Source organism: Salvelinus namaycush, chromosome 5, assembly GCF_016432855.1.
Source record: "Salvelinus namaycush isolate Seneca chromosome 5, SaNama_1.0, whole genome shotgun sequence".
In the NCBI taxonomy this organism is placed as follows: domain Eukaryota; kingdom Metazoa; phylum Chordata; class Actinopteri; order Salmoniformes; family Salmonidae; genus Salvelinus; species Salvelinus namaycush.
This window is the reverse complement of record NC_052311.1, coordinates 60,533,038-60,555,181: the sequence shown is the minus strand read 5'-3', so window position 1 is coordinate 60,555,181 and position 22,144 is coordinate 60,533,038. Positions and strand designations below refer to the sequence as shown.

Sequence of the window (22,144 nt, the reverse complement as noted above, 5' to 3'; positions counted from 1 at the left end):
TAAAACCACAGAGAGCGAGCAATGCAGATGTAGACGCACAGTAGAAATGGGGGAGGAGAGAAAATAGGGTATCAACATTTAATTGAGAGTTTGATTGAAGACAAACATTCAGACAAGTTATCAAATCATATTTTTATTTGGGTTTGTCAATCAGGGTTACATTGTGAAGCATTATTCACAACCACGCATGAAAGAAAACAGCATTATGTTTTGTGATTTTGCCACAGAGTAGAGACTTTATTCAGACATGACAGGATGGTATTGAAGTTACATTTAACACTGTTGAGGGAAAACCGAACATTTATAAAGCCAGACTGGTTTTATAAAAAGTGAAAGTACTGGAAATAATTAGCATACAAGTATGATTATGGAGGTTCAGAGTTGACTAGTATGTCTTACTCTTCTTAGTCTTCTTTACTGTTTTTACCCCTCCTCTTCTCTCTCTATGGTCTTCTTGATCCAGTCTAAGTAATTCTCCACTTTGGTGTAGTAACCCTTTTTAGAATCCTTTCCCAGTTCACAAAGGGAACCCCAGGACACAATGCCTCTCAGACGATATGGCCCTCTGTTGTCCTTGTTCCCTAATCCCAGCGTAGGGAGAAAGAATGGACCCCCACTATCCCCCTTGTAGCTATCTGTCCCATCACCCCCTGCACAGAACATGTTCTCGGTGAAAACCATTGGCTTACCTTTTCTCAATAGGGGGTGCTGTTTTCACTTTGTAAAAATTTCGTTCCCAAATTAAACTGCCTCGTACTCAATTCTTGCTCGTAATATGCATATTATTATTACTATTGGATAGAAAACACTCTCTAGTTTCTAAAACCGTTTGAATTATATCTGTGAGTAAAACAGAACTCAAGTTGGAGCAAACTTCTTGTGAGGAAGTGAGAAATCTGAAATCAGGCAGGCTGTTCTGGGGTCAGTTTATTAATTTGCATGTCTTCTATTGGTCGAGATGCACTGCATACGCCTTCCCCTAGATGTCAGCAAATAGTGAGAATTGGAATGGAGTTGCTAGGCAGATCTGAGGCCATATAAAGGGTCTGGGAACGTGGGGTGCACTCTTTTCATCATTCACCATGACGCAAGATAGACCTCAGGATGGCGTTCTCAGAAGCTCCCGTTATAGGCCTTAGATATATCCGGCTCTGATTTTATTCGATATAGGTGTTAAAGACATCATAATGTTGTTATTTTAAACCGAGTTATATCAGTTTATATCAGTATATGCGATTTTCGGATATTTCTTTGTGCTGCGTTATAGTGAGTTGGGCACGTCTGGGCCACATGGCTAATGTTTACTGCTAATTCCAAAGTTGAAGGCGACAATCTACAACCGAGCAACGATTCTTTTGGACAAAGGACAACTTGCCCAAGATTCTGATGAAAGCTCATCAAAAAGTAAGAACTATTTATGATGTTAATTCGTTGTTCTGTTGAAAAATGTAAAACTCCTATTCCGCCATTAATTTCGGTGCGGTCTCGCTTTAACGCACGCTGTATGTCGTAGTAACGTTAATTTAAAAAATCTAACACAGCGGTTGCATTAAGAACTAATGTATCTTTCATTTGCTGTCCAACCTGTATTTTTTTGTCAAGTTTATGATTAGTTAATGATTAGATTAGGTGCCTCTCCCAAGATTTCTCCCGACATTTTGTTGGCAGCTTGGCTACTATTCTCATTGTATAACCACGATTTGCGCCGCTAAATATGCACATTTTCGAACAAACTCTATATGTATTGTGTAATATGATGTTATAGGACTGTCATCTGAAGAAGTTTGAGAAGGTTAGTGAAAAAATTAATATATTTTGCTGGTTTATTCGTTATCGCTATTGTTGGCTTGAATCAATGCTGTTGTGTGGTTGGCTATTGTAGTAAGCTAATATAATGCTATATTGTGTTTTCGCTGTAAAACACTTAAAAAATCTGAAATATTGGCTGGATTCACAAGATCTTTGTCTTTCATTTGCTGTACGCTGTGTATTTTTCATAAATGTTTTATGATGAGTATTTAGGTAATTCACATTGGTCTCTGTAGTTATTCTAGTTGCTTTGGTGAGAGTTGTGATGGTGGCTGCAATGTAAAACTATGATTTATACCTGAAATATGCACATTTTTCTAACAAAACATATGCTATACAATAAATATGTTATCAGACTGTCATCTGATGAAGTTGTTTCTTGGTTAGTGACTATTTATATCTTTATTTGGTCGAAATTGTGATAGCTACCTATGCAGGAAAAAAATGGTGGGAAAAAAAAGTTGTGTCTTTTGCTATCGTGGTTAGCTAATAGAAATACATATTGTGTCTTCCCTGTAAAACATTTTAAAAATCAGAAATGATGGCTGGATTCACAAGATGTGTATCTTTCATCTGGTGTCTTGGACTTGTGATTTAATGATATTTAGATGCTAGTATTTACTTGTGACACTATGCTAGGCTATGCTAGTCAGCTTTTTTACTGATGGGGGTGCTCCCGGATCCGGGATTGTGATGAAGTAGAAGTTAATAATAGACAACACAGGTGTGTCCTCACACATACTTTGGGGGCATCTTCCCACAGCTGTGTAAAGCAAGAAGCGGCTGTTATCCTGAATTTTGGTTTCAGCTTTATTCTCTGTCCCACCCCACCCTGAAACAGTGCCTTGTTGACGCTCTTTGAATCTCTCCCATCTTCACTAGTCTGCCTCCCAAAATTCAGCAAATTCTGCCAATGCTGGAAATATCTGTTGCTGTCTTTCCACACACTAGAAGAAAGACAATCCAGATGAGTGTCTGAAAAACATCCTTAGATAATGGGCAACATCTGCAGAGATGAAACAATACTTTATGGCAATCAATATCTGCGATGCATTTCGGCAACTTTTCTAGACCATTAACTGATCTCCAGATACCATCGGAATCACAGATGTACTTCTCTAAAAGTCCAGAAGAGAGGTAAAAACAGAGCTTGAGCAGTCAGAAACATTGTGCAACGAAGGACACAGAAAGCATGGGAAAGGTCAAATAATGCTTTCGGCAATTGGTGATCGAAAACAAACATGAATTTTTCCTACCTTCTCCCTCCAATGTGTAGTATTTAGATTCACACTTGAACTGGACCTCGTCATGAAACAACAGGGTGCTTGGATTTGGCTCTACCAGTTGAAGGGCCTCATCACTAGAAGTGTCTGGTATTCTGCAATAAAGGGAGGAAAGAAACATGCCGTTTCAGAACAACAAACAAAAGAAAACATATGCACACAGGACGTAAGGCCCTCCACTGTCTCCCGTACAGGAGTCCTTGCCTCCCTTAGGATTCCCAGCACAGAACATGTTGTCTGTTAGACTGGGAATTTCTTTCCTTTCATCTCTGCCTTCAATAGACTTTCTACAAATTGTCTGGTTCACCACAGGTAGAGGAACATACATGAGGTTATTGGTAGCCAAATCAAGCTCCATGAGGCCAAATCCTGACACCAAGCTGAAGCAGAGAGAAAGAGAGTTGAACGGAATAGACATAGATGCTGTTCAACTTAACAATTTTAACAATCACAAAAGAATCTGAAAATATCTACAAATTGAATAAATTATTAACATGCAGATATTTGCAGTTGACTGTTTTAGACATAAAACCTACGCTTACCCATTCCGCCCAGTCTGGTGTTTAGCGTCCTTTGGTGGCAGACACAGTGGCATGACATGAGCATCGAATGTGATTGGATGTTTGAGATGGATCATGGCGATGTCATGGTCATAGTTTACATAATCTACATTGTTGTATTCAGGGTGAATACGGAGAGGGGTGACCTCAAGAGGTGGAGACTGGATAAGGTTTTCCACATTGTTTTCCCCAACATATACCTTTGGAGAGGGTCAATTAATTACATTTAAGGGACAGTTAGAAAATTACTGTGGTGGGGGGGGGGGGGGGGGGGGGGGGGGATGGTCCAAAATAGAGGAGGGTTGTCTAATTATTTTTTTTTGCTTTGGGGAGGGTTGGGTGGTTTTTTATTGGGCACAGGGGAGAGTAGTGAGCTTTTTCCCCCTGGTTTACATGCAGCCTTTTGCAGATTTTACTATATAATTTCTTCCATCCTAGTCAAATGTCCTTGCATGCGCCTTCCCTATCAAGGTGTTTTGGTACGTCCCTTGTGCACTAAGCTTTTCCCTATGCTAACTATACCACCGGTCAATATACTGTAGTCTACCAGTCTAACTGTCTATCATGCCCTCTATCCACTATTCATAGTGAGAATAGTGGTAGGTGGATCGTTTGTCCAGATCTGCAATATGCTTACTAGCAATCATACCACACATAACATCATTCGAAGTTGCACCGATTTTAAAGATACATCAGCAAGAACAAGGAAGAATGACTGATAGGCAGCGGAGAGGCCTGGTGCGCCATTGCGCATGAAAGAACAATGTAGACATGAGACAAGCATCTCAAAAAGTTTCCATATTGATCTTATTTAGGAACAATACAATTATTTAGACCAGCCTGCAACACCACAATGCAATGAATAATTTGATTATTGTTTTCAAGTGTTCTACTTATTCAGGAAAGCTTAAAGATGTCCTCCAGCGATTGTTTTACTATTACTGTTGATAAGTGATATTTCAAGTATAAATACAGTAAAGTACATACACTAAAGAGTAAAAAAATATGTTTTGAGCAAAATAGTATATATTTTTTACACAACTGCAAAGTTCAAGGAGTAGGGCATTCAAGGAGTTGATGGTTCTGATGGGAAGTTGTGATGTCATCGGCCTCCCCCGTTGCTTGAAGAACAATCCTTTTCTCCTCATTTAACACCTGATTTACTTAACAAAAGTCACATCTCAATAGGTGTTCCAGGTAAGTCATGACATAGCATAAGTTGGGTGGGGGGTTCCTATTTGGTTCTCTATTGCTCCTCTATTGTTCCTCAAGAAAGGGGGGAAGCCGATGACATACATCACGGATTCCCATCAGACCCATCAACTTCTTGAATGCCCTACTTTTTAAAGTAGGCAGTTGTATCTAAAAAACACTATTTTGCTCAAAACATGTTTTTTTTACGCTTTAGTGTGTGTGCTTTACTGTACTTATACTTGGGATGGTCGCTTTTGACAGTAAAAGTTCAAAAATCGCTGGAAGGCGTCAACGCTCTGACTAGTGTCTTCACTGACATTTTCAACCTGTCCCTGACTGAGTCTGTAATACCAACATGTTTCAAGCAGACAACTCTAGTCCTCATGCCCAAGAACACTAAGGTAACCTGCCTAAATGACTACCGACCCGTAGCACTCACGTCTGTAGCCATGAAGTGCTTTGAAAGGCTGGTCATGGCTCACATCAACACCATTATCCCAGAAACCCTAGACCCACTCCAATTTGCATACCGCCCCAACAGATCCACAGATGATGCAATCTCTATTGCACACTGGCCTTTCACACCTGGACAAAAGGAACACCTATGTGAGAATGCTATTCATTGACTACAGCTCAGCGTTCAACACCATAGTGCCCTCAAAGCTCATCACTAAGCAAAGGACCCTGGGACTAAACACCTCCCTCTGCAACTGGATCTGGACTTCCTGACGGGCCGCCACCAGGTGGTAAAGGTAGGTAACAGCACATCTGCCACGCTGATCCTCAACACGGGGGCCCCTCTGGGGTGTGTGCTCAGTCCCCTCCTGTACTCCCTGTTCACCCATGACTGCACGGCCAGGCACGACTCCAACACCATCATTAAGTTTGCCGGCGACCCAATAGTGGTAGGCCTGATCACCGACAATGATGAGACAGCCTATAGGGAGGAGGTCAGAGACCTGGCCGTGTGGTGCCAGAATAACAACCTCTCCCTCAACGTGATCAAGACAAAGGAGATGAATGTGGATTACAGGAAAAGGACGACCGAGCACGCCCCTATTGTCATCGACAGGGCTGTAGTGGAGCAGGTTGAGAATTTCAAATTTTATTGGTCACATACACATGGTCAGCAGATGTTAATGCGGGTGTAGCGAAATGCTTGTGCTTCTAGTTACGACAATGCAGTAATATCTAACAAGTAATCCAACAAATTCACAACAACTAAGAGTGATTCTCCGCCAGGGAGGTACAATGATTCTCTACAGTATTCAGTGCTTGTTTCTCATTTAAATTTAAATTGAGCGAAGTGTAGACTTTTAGCAAACTAAATAACAAAGCCACAAAGTCAGAACATCTTTCACATTTTGACAACAGATGCCGCTCCGGTGGGAGAAATCAATAGGTGCATATCACAGCCAATAACAACTCTGGCGGGTAAGTAATAATGTAAAACACGATCATTCCACTATTACTGCAGATATATATGGACATTTTCTAAAATTACAATGCAAAAATTATTAAATAAATCCTATGTCTAGCACCTATAAGTTTTTTTACATTGATATCTTAAAGAAATAAGGAAACTATTTACAATTCACTTTTTTACTATGTAACGCTAATGCTTAAAATAACCATAAAACATCTTCTCATGGACTAAAAGTCAGATTCACTCCAAATTTGGTCTTTGGACTCATCACAATAGTCCCTAACAACTTTGAGAAAATAACATTGATGCATTCAAAGATGGCCACACTATACCAGTAGATGCATATTAGCACATTTGCTAATATGCTAAAATATGCTAAAAAATACTTATATATTTTTATTTTATTTATCCGTTATTTTACCAGGTAAGTTGACTGAGAACACATTCTCATTTACAGCACCGACCTGGGGAATAGTTACAGGGGAGAGGAGGGGGATGAATGAGCCAATTGTAAACTGGGGATTATTAGGTGACCGTGATGGTTTGAGGGCCAGATTGGGAATTTAGCCAGGACACCGGGGTTAACACCTCTACTCTTACGACAAGTGCCATGGGATCTTTAATGACCTCAGAGAGTCAGGACACCCATTTAACGTCCCATCCGAAAATCATGAATGATAGGATCAAATTACACTAAATTTGGAATGTAGGCCCATGGTATATACCTTAAGTTAGCTAAGAGATAGTCAAAAGATGGCTGAGTTATTGACTAATTATTGAGTTATTGACACCAATTTTACATGTCCATTTAAACCACTGTAAAACCCAATCCAGAGAGGCCTATCAACTTGAAACTTGTCATCCCTGCACTCTTAGAAAAAGGCGTTCCAAAATGGTTCTTCGGCTGTCCCCATAGGATAACCCTTTTTGGTTCCAGGTATAATTATTTTTGGTTCCAGGTAGGACTCTTTTGTGTTCCATGTAGAACCCTCTGTGGAAAGGGTTCTACCTGGAACCAAAAAGGATTCTTCAAAAGGGTTCTCCTATGGGGACAGCTGAAGAGCAGTTTTAGGTTCTAGATAACACCTTTTGTTCCTGAGAGTGTAAGATGAACCACACTAAATTTGGTATTGATTTCTCAAAAAACAAAGAAACTATTAGGGAAAGGGAAAGGGAGATACCTAGTCAGTTGTACAACTGAATGCATTCAACTGAAATGTGTCTTCGCATTTAACAACTCACTCTTTGCATATGTAACGTTAATGCAAAAAAATTATCTGCATTCATCTTCCCCTCATGAACCATACATCAGATTAGCTCCAGATTTTCAATTTATACTCATTACATCAATCTTTAATGATTTTGAGAAAAAATTGTTGCTGCATACAAATATTGCGCAGTGTACCTATAGATGCACGTTAGCACATATGCTAATGCTAAAAATACTTTACAAATCTTCTTCTCATGAACCATAAATCAGATTGACTCAAGATATGGTATATAGACTCATTGAATTAGCCTCTAATAATTTGAGAAAGATAACCAACTTACTTGCGTCATTCTCTACTGGCCTACCTGGATAAATAAAGGTTACATTTATTTATTTTTTCAAAACCTTGTGGTATTGAGAGATAAATATGGTATCGCTTTTACTGATTGCACATAAAGAAAGATAGTTCCTATATGATTGGGTGCTTGCTTTGTTATCCAACTGATCTTGTGTCCTTTCTATCATCCCGTGAACCCCGTTCATTGCTGCTCGCAGCTATATTTAATATTGAAATTTAATAAAAAGATGGGACTCAGAGGGTTCAATATGGACTTCACATTGTTAAAAATATATGATCGTAAAAAGTCTCACCATTAACTCTTTTAGAGAGAGTGTAGTACGGCCCATTGCAGTGGTACTGAATGACTGAGAGATGCTGGTTCTGAGATCTAGATATGAACGTCACCCCTCCATTCAGCAACGGTTCGGGTTCCCCACAGTCAATTACTGCAGAGGAGAGAGAAAGAAACATCATCACCATCATCACCATCATCTTTACCCTAGAGAGGGATGGTGTGGTATCTTGAAATATGGAGCTGTATGAGCAAGTCATAAAGTAGTAGTCATCATCATCTTTGCCGTTGTTTTCACAATTGTTGTAATTAACATGAGCATGCTCATCATCATCATCAACAGAAGCAACAGCAGATTCCACATTATTATTCTACAATAACACAGCCAAAGCACTCGCACAAAACATTAAAACACGCAAACACATCCATAATAGTTATATTTTAGAATGTTTTAGAATCTTCCTCCTCTATGGTATTTTTGATCCAGTCTACGTAGTTAGCCACACGCGTGTAGACCCCATATTTTCCAGGCTGTCCACAGTCAATCCCCCCAACTGACGATCCCTGCTAGATATTTGTAGTTGACTGTTTTAGTTGACCTATGCTTACCCAATCTGACCAATCAGGTATTTAGCGTCCTTTGCTGGCAGACACAGTGACATGATATGAGCATTGAATGTGATTGGATGTTTGAGATGGATCATGGCGATGTCATGGTCGTAGATTACATCGTCTACATTGTTGTATTCAGGGTGAATACGGAGAGGGGTCACCTCAAGAGGTGGAGACTGGATAAGGTTTTCCACATTGTTTTCCCCAACATATACCTTTGGAGAGGGTAAATTAGTCACACTTAAGATATACACTTAATCAGCCGTGACGACAGTCCATTTTTCCATTGTATAGTATCACCCCTGCCCAGTCATTGAAAGCGATAGATTAGGGCCTAATGAATTTATTTCAATTGACTGATTTCCTTCATTTTCTATTATTTAATGTTAAGGGACCATATTCTGTAGGTGAGAATGAAATACAATTCCATTATGTCTTATCTGTGTGTTGAAGGCACCTGAAGAGTTAAAGGTGCAATATGCATGAATTGCTTTGTCATTTCCTGGTTGCAAAAATTCTAATAGTTCGCCTAATCTCAGTTTATGTGACAAAACAAGCCCTGTACCATCTAAACTGATGTGAAATATAATTTCAATAACCAAAAATACACACTTTTACACTCATCATATGCTCCTGCTACTCCGTTCTTTTTTTTTTTTTTTTTTCTTTTTTTTTTGCTACTCCGTTCTTTATTTTACTCTTATCTATCCTGATGCCTAGTCACTTTACCCTGCCTTCATGTACATATCGACCTCAAATACCTCGTACCCATTGATCTGGTACTAGAACTCCCTGTATATAGCTCCGTTCTTGTGTATTTTATTCCTCTTGTGTTACTATTTCTTTTTACTATAATTTTTGAACTGCATCGTTGGGAAGGGCTCATAAGCAAGCATTTCACTGTAAAGTTTACACCAGTTGTATTCAGCGCATGTGACAAATAACATCTGATTTGATTTTAGTTTTTGGTTCCAGTCTCTTCTACAGTGATTTGCTGTGGGGAACCTGAACCATCGCTAAACCTTTGTTGAATGGAGGGGTGACGTTCATATCTGCCTCTCAGAACCAGTACCTCTGTCATTCAACACCACTGCAATGAGCTGTAATACATTCCTTTCATTGAAGGAAAGTCAGGAAGGGTGCAGGAAAGTATTAAATTCTAAGCAACTGCTACTGTCTTGTAAACTACCAATACTGTGTGTAAAAATGTTAATAGGAGGGTTGTTCCACCAATTGGGTGCCTTTTGAGTGCTTAACTTTAAGAAAAATATTGAAGAAAAAAACTACTTTGAACATTCTGTCATAATCCTTAAGTCGATTGACGCACTCCATCAAAATCTGTCTGTTTAAACTAGAGATATCCATTTTTTCTATGGGCTGCGTCTCAATCCATCACATCCGCCTAGGACGAATGGCCTTCACATCTGAGCTGGAAAGTGTCAGGGCTATAGTGCTGTTTGTCAGAACAGGAGACATCTCAAAAATTGGTATTCTCACGAAAACTTCCCTACCTCTTTATCTCTAGGGTTTGGTGTAGGAGTCATGACAATCTCCAATAAGCTCCAATATGTCCAGCTTCCTGTGGTGGATCAGGAAACGTGCAGAGCTGCTGTTGCCCTGAACGATAGTGGACACAACTGGGGACATGTTCTGTGCCGGGTTACCTGAGGGGGGCAAGTCTAAATGTACAGGGGACAACGGAGGGGCAGCAGGGATCATTAGCTGGGCAAAAGGATGTGTATGAGAGAGAATAAAGTAGACGGCACACGTCAAACGTTTGATTTATGACCCTATGTCCGGATGACGTGTGCATGCCCATATTTGGGCATCCGGTCAGGACATTCTGTTGGGAAGTGATCACGTGCTTATGCCCATATATGGGCATCCTGTTCCTGTTCTCACGCCTTAGAGTGAGTGCGAAAATATGTATATAAGGCCTTTGAAGTTGTCATGATGATTGATGTCTAGGGACCTCTTTGAACTGGGGGGGATGAACATTTCAAATAGTATGGCCCCCACCCCCTGTTTTATTGACCTTAGGGCTGTTGTCTATGAAACACGAATGTCCTGGGGTATTGGGGTTGGCAGACGCATTATAAATAAAGCCCAGAACAAGACATGCGGCCCCAGAACACTAAACAAGATTTTTTTAAATAAACCCCTGAACATTATACAGAAAATGATGTCTCCTAGGCCAATTCTCGGGGTGCTATGCATCTCTTGTCATGAACCCAATGACAAAAGCCTCGAGGAAGTTCTGTGTGAAGCCCCAGAATGTTTTAAAGAAGTTTTGGGTACGAGTGAGGGACATACTGTATGTCTTACATATTCCAACCGGAGGATTCTACGGTTAAGATATTCACAGACAGTGGCCCCAAACCCCTTTATCAGGCAAAACCTGGGAGTTTTTCTCCTGCTCTGCGGATGAGAGAATGGCTTAAGATTAGGCTAGTGCTCTGTAAAATTGAACAGGCCCTGAGTGGTACAACTCTGCCCGGATATGCATTGGAAGAACAGGTCTGCGGACGCAGTGATCTGAAGGCCCTAAGAATCGCTTCAATGGCCTATAGCCCTGACTCCAAAGTGACAATTTTAGCATGTGAACAATTTGATAGTGCAAATGCGACAAAGTCTGTCAGTTCTCATGTATCTTCCAAAGCATGCAAGGATGTCAACTTTTTTATGCCAGTGTTTAGCTTTTCAATGGCCTATAGCCCTGACTCCAAAGTGACAATTTTAGCATGTGAACAATTTGATAGTGCAAATGCGACAAAGTCTGTCAGTTCTCATGTATCTTCCAAAGCATGCAAGGATGTCAACTTTTTTATGCCAGTGTTTAGCTTTAAATGGATTGATTATCCCATATTCATAACCCTTATGAATAAGCTGGACAGTCTTTTCCAAAATCGTGAACAATTACGGCGCTGGCCGCGGCTATCCTTAAGACATACCCAGGACCTACATGCCCGACGGATTATCTACCCCTGGAGTGAAAACTTACTCCTCTTTGATGGAGGGTGCAAGAGAGCCCGTCATGGCGATGGCGAATTGGATACGGATGCTGGTCAGGGCTAACTAGACCCTTTATCTGTAAGAATGGAATAGTAAAAAGGTATAATTAATTATGACATGCTTTATTAAACTGTATGTACTAAATATTTTGAATTAAATAAAATGGTTTTAAAAGCAGTATCTCACCTTTTAACGAAGGGGTTCTGTCTTTTCGCGCTATCACCAAGCATGTCCCGGAGAAAAATACTTTCTGAAAAGCCGTGGGCGTGCGCGAGTGTGTGTGCGGGCGTGTGCGTGTGCGTGTGCGTGCGAGTGTAGTGTGTGTGGCATCTGCCCAGGCATCTGCAGTCAAGGCTCTCTCTCTCTCTGCATGGGTCGTTTGAAACCAAGGTTTGCACTATCATGCAAACGGTATGTACAGATATCTGCCTACCCCCCATCAAAAAGTATGTCGGCGTCTCTTAAAATGGGGATTTTCGATTCATTAACACACATGCCTAATTTATCTCACCCCCAGAGGATGTGGGGGCTAAAAAGTCAAACAGCCCCAGAAAGAATAAAATATATCTAGACCGACCTCCGGGGTTAAACATTGATATTTCTAATCAGCGCATATACTAACGGTACCCCCACCCCGGTCTATAAATTTACATCGGACACCCCCCAAGGTGCTACCCCTGAGGATGTAGGAAATCAAAAGGCAATACCGGCAGACAGAATGTGTCTCGACACCCCCTCCTGTTGTTTGAAATCACTACCTTTGTAATCTAAACCAAATATACAGGGTGTTGCATACAGGATATCGCCCGAAAAAACGTCACCCCAATGCCCTGTAAACTCATTCCGTACTATCTTTCCTTTTGAGCCAAGACCGCGAACGAGTCTAGTGAAACAGATACTTTCCCACTCTGTTAGCACCGCTTTAGCGACAACTACAAACCCCACAGGCCAACAGCCCCGAATAGTTATCGGACTGAACATTTAAAAGATAATCTGTGAATCCATCCCAATGGAGCTTTCTGAAGGTGAGTTCGTGAAAAAATATATATTAGATTTGGATGCGGGGAATTGTTTGAACATTAATGATATAATTGTAATATTAAACATGAGTTATATGTGTTTTAAACGTGGGGCAATGCACGTATTCTTATAAGTTAAAAATGTATATCGGATAACATGTTAATACACTGCTCAAAAAAATAAAGGGAACACTTAAACAACACAATGTAACTCCAAGTCAATCACACTTCTGTGAAATCAAACTGTCCACTTAGGAAGCAACACTGATTGACAATAAATTTCACATGCTGTTGTGCAAATGGAATAGACAACAGGTGGAAATTATAGGCAATTAGCAAGACACCCCCAATAAAGGAGTGGTTCTGCAGGTGGTGACCACAGAGCACTTCTCAGTTCCTATGCTTCCTGGCTGATGTTTTGGTCACTTTTGAATGCTGGCGGTGCTTTCACTCTAGTGGTAGCATGAGACGGAGTCTACAACCCACACAAGTGGCTCAGGTAGTGCAGCTCATCCAGGATGGCACATCAATGCGAGCTTTGGCAAGAAGGTTTGCTGTGTCTGTCAGCGTAGTGTCCAGAGCATGGAGGCGCTACCAGGAGACAGGCCAGTACATCAGGAGACGTGGAGGAGGCCGTAGGAGGGCAACAACCCAGCAGCAGGACCGCTACCTCCGCCTTTGTGCAAGGAGGAGCAGGAGGAGCACTGCCAGAGCCCTGCAAAATGACCTCCAGCAGGCCACAAATGTGCATGTGTCTGCTCAAACGGTCAGAAACAGACTCCATGAGGGTGGTATGAGGGCCCGACGTCCAAAGGTGGGGGTTGTGCTTACAGCCCAATACCGTGCAGGACGTTTGGCATTTGCCAGAGAACACCAAGATTGGCAAATTCGCCACTGGCGCCCTGTGCTCTTCACAGATGAAAACAGGTTCACACTGAGCACGTGACAGACGTGACAGAGTCTGGAGACGCCGTGGAGAACGTTCTGCTGCCTGCAACATCCTCCAGCATGACCGGTTTGGCGGTGGGTCAGTCATGGTGTGGGGTGGCATTTCTTTGGGGGCTGCACAGCCCTCCATGTGCTCGCCAGAGGTAGCCTGACTGCCATTAGGTACCGAGATGAGATCCTCAGACCCCTTGTGAGACCATATGCTGGTGCGGTTGGCCCTGGGTTCCTCCTAATGCAAGACAATGCTAGACCTCATGTGGCTGGAGTGTGTCAGCAGTTCCTGCAAGAGGAAGGCATTGACGCTATGGACTGGCCCGCCCGTTCCCCAGACCTGAATCCAATTGAGCACATCTGGGACATCATGTCTCGCTCCATCCACCAACGCCACGTTGCACCACAGACTGTCCAGGAGTGGGCGGATGCTTTAGTCCAGGTCTGGGAGGAGATCCCTCAGGAGACCATCCGCCACTTCATCAGGAGCATGCCCAGGCGTTGTAGGGAGGTCATACAGGCACGTGGAGGCCACACACACTACTGAACCTCATTTTGACTTGTTTTAAGGACATTACATCAAAGTTGGATCAGCCTGTAGTGTGGTTTTCCACTTTAATTTTGAGTGTGACTCCAAATCCAGACCTCCATGGGTTGATAAATTTGATTTCCAATGATCATTTTTGTGTGATTTTGTTGTCAGCACATTCAACTATGTAAAGAAAAAAGTATTTAATAAGAATATTTCATTCATTCAGATCTAGGATGTGTTATTTTAGTGTTCCCTTTATTTTTTTGAGCAGTGTATGTAGAGAGGTTTTGGCGGGTCTAAAGTGGAGTTTTACAATCGTTTTACCATATGTAAATTAGATGTTTTCATTCTGATCCGTTTTAAGCTCAACCAGAATGTTTTCAATATATTTCTTGCTTATAGGTACGTAGTGTGTCTTGTCGTAGGTAACAGTGACTATATCGCCATCCTTTCCGTCTATATGAACTGTTCTCAGGAGGGGCACACAACTGTCTCCGACCCTTTGATAGGATATGATGTCGGTATACAGAAATATGTTGTAAAATCCTGCATGTATATCCGCAGGGAATGGGAATAATTTATCTTTCACATACGCCCATTTATTGGGACCCATCCCCAACATGTAGGCTAAATTAGCGCTGGTCTTTATACCCCCGTCAGCATCCCCTGAGATTTGTACCCGTTTATGTATAGGGTTATAGATCAGGAATATTTCCATATTGTTCAGGGTTAGGAGTTCATTCAACTCTGAGACGATCCTGTCGACGGTTCTATAGAACCCTTTTTTAAGCTTAATAAGTTTTGCAGGTTCCGATATATTTTTGCAATAAAAATCACGGTCCTTATCTTTGATATTATACCAACTATGGGGGTATGTAATCTCGCTGAGACCTACTTCCCAGGCCTCTGATAACTCTATAGGCTTTGGAAAATTGGTTACATATAATTCGAACTCTGATTATTACGATATATATGTGCAGACGCATTACTGGGGAGAGTCAGGTAGAAGCCGCTGTGTTCCATGATGCACTCCTGTGTACACGCGAATGATGGTGTATTTATCATGCATGAGGGTTTAAGTTAACCCCCGCTGCCTCCACCACATCGTGCTCTAATACCCAACTGTTAAACTTTTGGGGACAGTTTTTCCAGTGGACCAGCACCCATTTTTTACCCTTTTCTCTCTTTTGATCTAGAATCTCCTCCATGTGAAAGACTTTGTCTTTACCCAACTGTACCTTCTGTAATTCCTTCTCATAAAAAGATCCCTCTATAACTCCCCGTCATAATCTTTTAACTTGTAGACAGGGGGTATGCGCGGTAGACATTCGGTAACGGTGAACACCTCATCACTGTAACCTTGCTCATATTCTTTGTCGAAAACACCCCTCAACTTGGATATACGCACCAAGTCCCCCTCTATGAATTGAAAAATATTTTTTTTCTTACGGCGAAGGGGGAACAAACCATACAGAATTTTAAAGACTTGAAAAGAGTTTTCAGAAGAGACCTGGGAGGGCTTCATACGTATACTCTTATGGTAGCTGTTGTTGTACCCCTTTACTAAATCTTGAACTATATCGATATATCTATGCGTGTTGTGAGCTGTAAAATATCTCCACATCCGCTCCTTCAGAGTTCTGTTAAAGCGTTCAACAACTGAAGCTTTCAAATCTGAGCCTGTAGCAAAATGTACTATATTGTGCTTCTTCATGAGTTTCTGAAAAGTATTATTAAAAAATTATTTTCCGCCATCAGTCTGCACTTTCTTGGGGGCTCCTCCTTCCTTCAAGATAGAGTCAAAGGCCCGGGTCACCTCTGCCCCGCTCATATTTTTTAAGCCCTTTACAAATGCTATTTTAGAGAAAATATCTATAACCATTAGCATGTAGCAATTTCCATCATTTTTATCTGCAAGGGCCTGCATGTCACATAGATCCGCCTAAAATTGGGACAAGGGATGAGTAGAAAAAACTATATTTCTCAGAAATAGTTTTCTTACAGGTTTATGTAGAGTATATGCATCCTGCTCTGATAACCACTCATTCACTTTAGCATCGCTTAACAGGCTACCTGTTTCTTCGGCTATAGCTCTCTGGAAACGCTCTTTACCCCCATAAGTCCCAGGGTTAGAGGGATTATAATAAATGTTTTTCAACATCTGCTCCGCCATCCTTCTTGCCTCGCTGAGGTACAATAAAGTTAATGAGCCACTTTCAAATAACGACAACATTTCATTTTCATTTTAGATTTTTTATTTTATGCATGCTTCAAGTATTACGTATACAGACAATTCAGGATTCGTTGCAGGATATACATGTTTTAATACAATTTTTAAAACACACACGTCCGATATATAAGCACATAAACAACAAATATGATACACGTTACAATGAAATGGTGTTTCAAACAAATAAAGTAAAATCTTAGACAGGGTTGTTTCTAGTTCTTCAGAATCATCCACAAGACAGGATACCAGTTGTGTCCATTGCAGACTCTCGCCCGTATGTTGTACATGATTCATGATTTGTTCCATTTTCAGCACACGCTCTACATTAACCCAGGCATTGTGTGTTGTGTAGAACGATACATTGCTCACTTTATTTTCAATCATTTGATGCATAACATTTGTAAGTTCTCTCAAAAGAAAAAAATTATTTATTCTCTCTAACATCGTATACACATAGTTACCCATTGCTTTACATCTAAATAACAAAATGTCACTCGGTCTCTTGGGGTTTATTGAGCCAGAAAGTCATCACATCAGCCACCACAGCTTCCCGGTATTTATTGTTGTCCACCAGGGTGTGTCGGATTTCTTTGAGTTTCTCGTGGATGTAGATTGCCTCCTTCAGTTCATGTAGGAAAGCCTCGGTTACCCCGTAAACTCTGGGAATAGACGGCACAAGACCCATAGACTCCAGGGCTCTGACCAGCGATGGTATAAACCTGCAGGACCACAGTCTTTTCACCAGCTCCTCAAAATGGTTGAAGAAGTAGTATCTTGGCGGGTCGTATAGGCACGGATGACGGCGCTGGCTGGGGTGATTGATCTCACAACCGATGCATTTTTATCTTATATATTCTCCAATCACCACGTCTAAAAGTGTGGCTACAGAGGCCTTGATGGTGTCCACAAAAATAGTACTGACCACCCCATCAAACACATCCTCAGGCTGTGTACATGTAGGGGGTGTCGTGGGTCTTGCCAGGGGGGAGTAGAATGTCGGGCTGCGAGGCATAGAGTCCTTAGGGTCTGGCCCCCATGTCGTATCGGAGTCCTGGTATGTTGTATGAATATCCATGGTGTATGATGAAAAGAAAGACTGGAGGCTTTAAGGGCACTCCTTTTATTGTTGAACCAGTTCTTTGGGTATCAGTGTGTGGTTAACGCAGCCGCGTACTTAGTTTTCTTCGGGGGCTGGCCCTTCTGAGGATGTACCTTCTTGGGGCTCCTTTGAATCATAATCCTCAGTATTCATATATATTATGCACTTCTTTACATGAACAATGCTCTGCCACTGTTGGCTCTGTACAAAAAGAGCGTCCAACAACTGTAACATTTTCAATTCCATTAGATCCCAACTTTTAAAAGGAATAAGCATACGCAACCTAAAATCCCCAGTCAGGCCACCATCACTGTTGTTTTCGTTGCGGATTTTCTCGTTGCTGATCTAGAACGCCACGCACCCACATGGAAGTCCATTCTTTCTTTGTATTTTCACCCTGTGAAATATTCTTCCTGAGGAGTCAGGGGTACCTTCCCAACGGGTCTCGTAGCCTGTGAACACGCTATACCCCTTGGTGATAAGTCTCAGTTCGGGACATACAACCTTGCGAAAAACCGTCCAGTCTTCAAGCCCGTAGTCCACTCCTAAAGTCTGGTCTGTATATTCTTCTTCTTCGGCTACCGTATAGAGGTTCACTCTACAGGCCAGGTATTCAAACCGATACCCCCATTGATGTCCATTAGACATCAGCACTTGATCTTTCAGCGCAGTTGCGGGCGGTATTTGGGTTCTATACACACTTAGAAACCGCTTCTTTGGCGCATCGTATATTGTGGCTTTATACTTGGCCCTTTCTCTATGTTTCAACCGCGGTCCTGCTTCCGCTGTTACAGTCATCACTGCTTTGCCACTGATCACAAAATCCATGCTGATTTTTAAAATCTTGTTTAGTGTTCTGGGGCCGCATGTCTTGTTCTGGGCTTTATTTATAATGCGTCTGCCAACCCTAATACCCCAGGACATTCGTGTTTCATAGACAACAGCCCTAAGGTCAATAAAACAGGGGGTGGGGGGGCCATATTCTTTGGAATGTTCATCCCCCACCAGTTCAAAGAGGTCCCTAGACATCAATCATCATGACAACTTCAAAGGCATTATATACATATTTTCGCACTCACTCTAAGGCGTGAGAACAGGAACAGGATGCCCATATATGGGCATAAGCACGTGATCACTTCCCGACGGGATGTCCTGACCGGATGCCCAAATATGGGCATGCACAGGTCATCCGGACATAGGGTCATAAATCAAACGTTTGACGTGTGCCGTCTACTTTATTCTCTCTTGTATGACCTGGCCAATATGGGGTAAATACCCACGTGGCTAACTACATCCGCTTGACCAAGAAGACCATGAAGGAGAACTAGACCAATATAAGTTGTAGTGGCAATCAATGACATCTGTTCTCTCAGCATCTCGCTTTTTGTGTCCATTAAACATGGAACCTCTATTTATTTGACATACTTTCAAATGAATCTCACAATATATTACCAATATTGCATTTATGATGACAACACACTGTAGTCTTAGAAAAGAAAAGCTGGACACATTTCCGAGGCTCCGATGCAACGAATGCACTAAATACCAACGTTTCCACAGCTAAGCTGCCTTCATCAGGGTCTCATCTATCTAACACACTGTAGGCTGTCATATCCCATAACTACACATGACCAGGGATGTAGTTTAAAAAAGGTAGATCATCTGAATGCCATAGTGGATAGTATTGAGTGTACAGTGTGTTCTTCATGAAAAGGTCAACAGCGTAGCAGCACTACAGTACATCCCTGCATCATGTGACCTGAACTGACATACCCAGGCCAGCATGGAGTTTGTCCCTATGTGTAAACAAAACAAACTATTCAAACAGAATTTACGGGAAGAGTACTGAACACACAACACTTTCCTCCCATTCTCTCGCTCTCCTCCCTCCTCTTTTCTGCCCCTTCCTCCCCCTCTACCCCCTTTCCCCTGCGCCCCATCCCCCCTCCAACCTCTGGTAGATATGCATTCTGTCTTTTATAGGTTTCATTTTCGACATTAACGTAAAAAAAGGTTTTACCTTTAAGAACTGGTCAATTGTAGTCTTTTAACTCCACCACCACCAATACTCTGTCTCTCTCCCTCTCTGTCTCTCGGTCTCTTTCACTCTCTCTCTCTCTCGCGTTCCCCCTTCTCATTCGTCTATTTCAGCCAAGTCAAACAGAGCAGGTTTTAACATGACTTTTAGACTCGTAGTCTAGCATAATACCTCACCATAGGTCTCTATTGGGACACACAGACTGCAGGGAATTCAAGTCTAATGCATGTGAGCAATAGCCACACAACAGTAAAACAATAACAACAGAAACATTTGTAGCCAGGACCTTCAACATGGACTGGACCCCTCCGTTCATCTGGTGAGTTTGTTTGGTTACACTGTACTTGAACCCATTGGCTATAGCTAAGTGAACGTAAACAACAACTGCTTAAGTGAGTGTGTAAAGTCAGTTGTCATAATCAGACCAGCTGCCGTGAAGGTGTATGCCATTTATTCCATACTAGTACATTGTGTAATGTGACTAGCACGTGTGAGAAAGAGTTCAAATGAAGTATAACCTGTTTGTTTATATTACGCAGCATCGCCAGTGGTTTTAACCTTTATTGAGCCTTCATCTTGAAGGATGATAAGAACATATGATTCCTACAGCATCATTGGGTTATGTTTTCTTCTGCTTCCTGGTCACAGATCAGAAAATAGCTCTCTTTCTGATCAGTCATCATACAGACATGTTTCAAGGGGCTGTATTTACCTCGTTGTGACACACAACTCCTCCTATACCTCCCATCTCAGCCCTCTCTCCCTGTGTTGCTCTGCTCCAGGCTGCTGTGTGTGTCTGTGTGTGAGTGTTGGCGGTTGGCCCGGTCCCTGCCAGCCCTACATGGGGTGGTCCAGTCCCCCCAGTTCCCCCAGCCGTACCCTGCTGCCCTGTCACAACAGTGGGACCTCAGTGTACCTGAGGGCTACCAGCTCCAGCTCAGCTTCACTCATCTGGACATCGAGCCGTCAGCCGACTGCTACTACGACTCACTCACGGTCAGTGGACTTCAAAACAACACTTTGACACCTTATTATAAAATGTAGGATGTATTAAATGTTTCTTACCGATATTGAAATATGTCCAAGAACCTTCTTCACTCCGTCATTCCAGGTTTTATATGACAAGAAGGTCCTTGCAAAGTTCTGTGGTCAGGAGAATTCTGCTGATGGACATCACCCAGGCAACCGGCCACTCTTGTCTCCAGGCAACAGGCTCACCCTGGTCCTTCAGACAGACGACACGAACCCTGAGCCACACCAGCACCTCGGCTTCTCTGCCCATTATCAGGCCAAAGGTAGCAACCCCACTAGAGGATCAGATGCCCTGCTCACAACATTAATACATAATCCAAGCCAACCGTACAACACTGTTAAACCACAAACCCCAGGAAAGTCTCAGGGAAGGTGACATCACGATGTGATGCTAAGCTACACCCCCACCTATCTCCTTCCCTTCACCTCTCTTCTCCATCTCTCTCTCCTTCCCTCCACCTCTCTTCTCCATCCCTCTCTCCTTCCCTCCACCTCTCTTCTCAATCTCTCTCTCCTTCCCTCCACCTCTCTTCTCCATCCCTCTCTCCATCCCTCCACCTCTCTTCTCCATCCCTCTCTCCATCCCTCCACCTCTCTTCTCCATCCCTCTCTCCATCCCTCCATCTCTCTTCTCCATCCCTCTCTCCATCCCTCCACCTCTCTTCTCCATCCCTCCCTCCATCCCTCCACCTCTCTTCTCCATCCCTCTCTCCATCCCTCCATCTCTCTTCTCCATCTCTCTCTCCTTCCCTCCACCTCTCTTCTCCTTCCCTCCACCTCTCTTCTCCATCCCTCTCTCCATCCCTCCACCTCTCTTCTCCATCCCTCTCTCCATCCCTCCACCTCTCTTCTCCATCCCTCTCTCCATCCCTCCATCTCTCTTCTCCATCCCTCTCTCCATCCCTCCATCTCTCTTCTCCATCCCTCTCTCCATCCCTCCATCTCTCTTCTCCATCCCTCTCTCCATCCCTCCACCTCTCTTCTCCATCCCTCTCTCCATCCCTCCATCTCTCTTCTCCATCCCTCTCTCCATCCCTCCATCTCTCTTCTCCATCCCTCTCTCCATCCCTCCATCTCTCTTCTCCATCCCTCTCTCCATCCCTCTACCTCTCTTCTCCATCCCACTCTCCACCCCTCCACCTCTCTTCTCCATCCCTCTCTCCATCCCTCCACCTCTCTTCTCCATCCCTCCCTCCATCCCTCCACCTCTCTTCTCCATCCCTCTCTCCATCCCTCCACCTCTCTTCTCCATCCCTCTCTCCATACCTCCACCTCTCTTCTCCATCCCTCTCTCCATCCCTCCACCTCTCTTCTCCATCCCTCCCTCCATCCCTCCACCTCTCTTCTCCATCCCTCTCTCCATCCCTCCACCTCTCTTCTCCATCCTTCTCACCATCCCTCTCCCAGACATAGATGAGTGTTCAGCTCCAGACCCTGAGGATGGTTCTGGTCCACTCTGCTCCCAGCTCTGCCACAACACCCTGGGCTCCTACATGTGCTCCTGTCGCCATGGCTAC

At 42.8% G+C, this 22,144-nt stretch overlaps 2 protein-coding genes across 2 annotated transcripts in view; one reads left to right on the top strand and one right to left on the bottom strand.

Moving 5' to 3' along the window:
- The window catches only part of LOC120048605 (cell adhesion molecule 4-like), a 752,359-nt gene that overhangs the window by 410,015 nt on the left and 320,200 nt on the right, over positions 1 to 22,144 (bottom strand). The gene's annotated exons all lie outside the window — the stretch shown is intronic.
- The window catches only part of LOC120048591 (complement C1r-A subcomponent-like), a 7,827-nt gene continuing 5,209 nt past the window's right edge, over positions 19,527 to 22,144 (top strand). Inside the window, exons 1-4 of the mRNA XM_038994684.1 lie at positions 19,527 to 19,914; positions 20,378 to 20,591; positions 20,707 to 20,890; positions 22,035 to 22,144. The exon at positions 22,035 to 22,144 is cut by the window's right edge and continues 31 nt beyond it. Of these exons, the coding sequence (XP_038850612.1) occupies positions 19,889 to 19,914; positions 20,378 to 20,591; positions 20,707 to 20,890; positions 22,035 to 22,144 (534 nt within the window). The 5' untranslated portion in view covers positions 19,527 to 19,888. The remainder of the gene's footprint in view (positions 19,915 to 20,377; positions 20,592 to 20,706; positions 20,891 to 22,034) is intronic.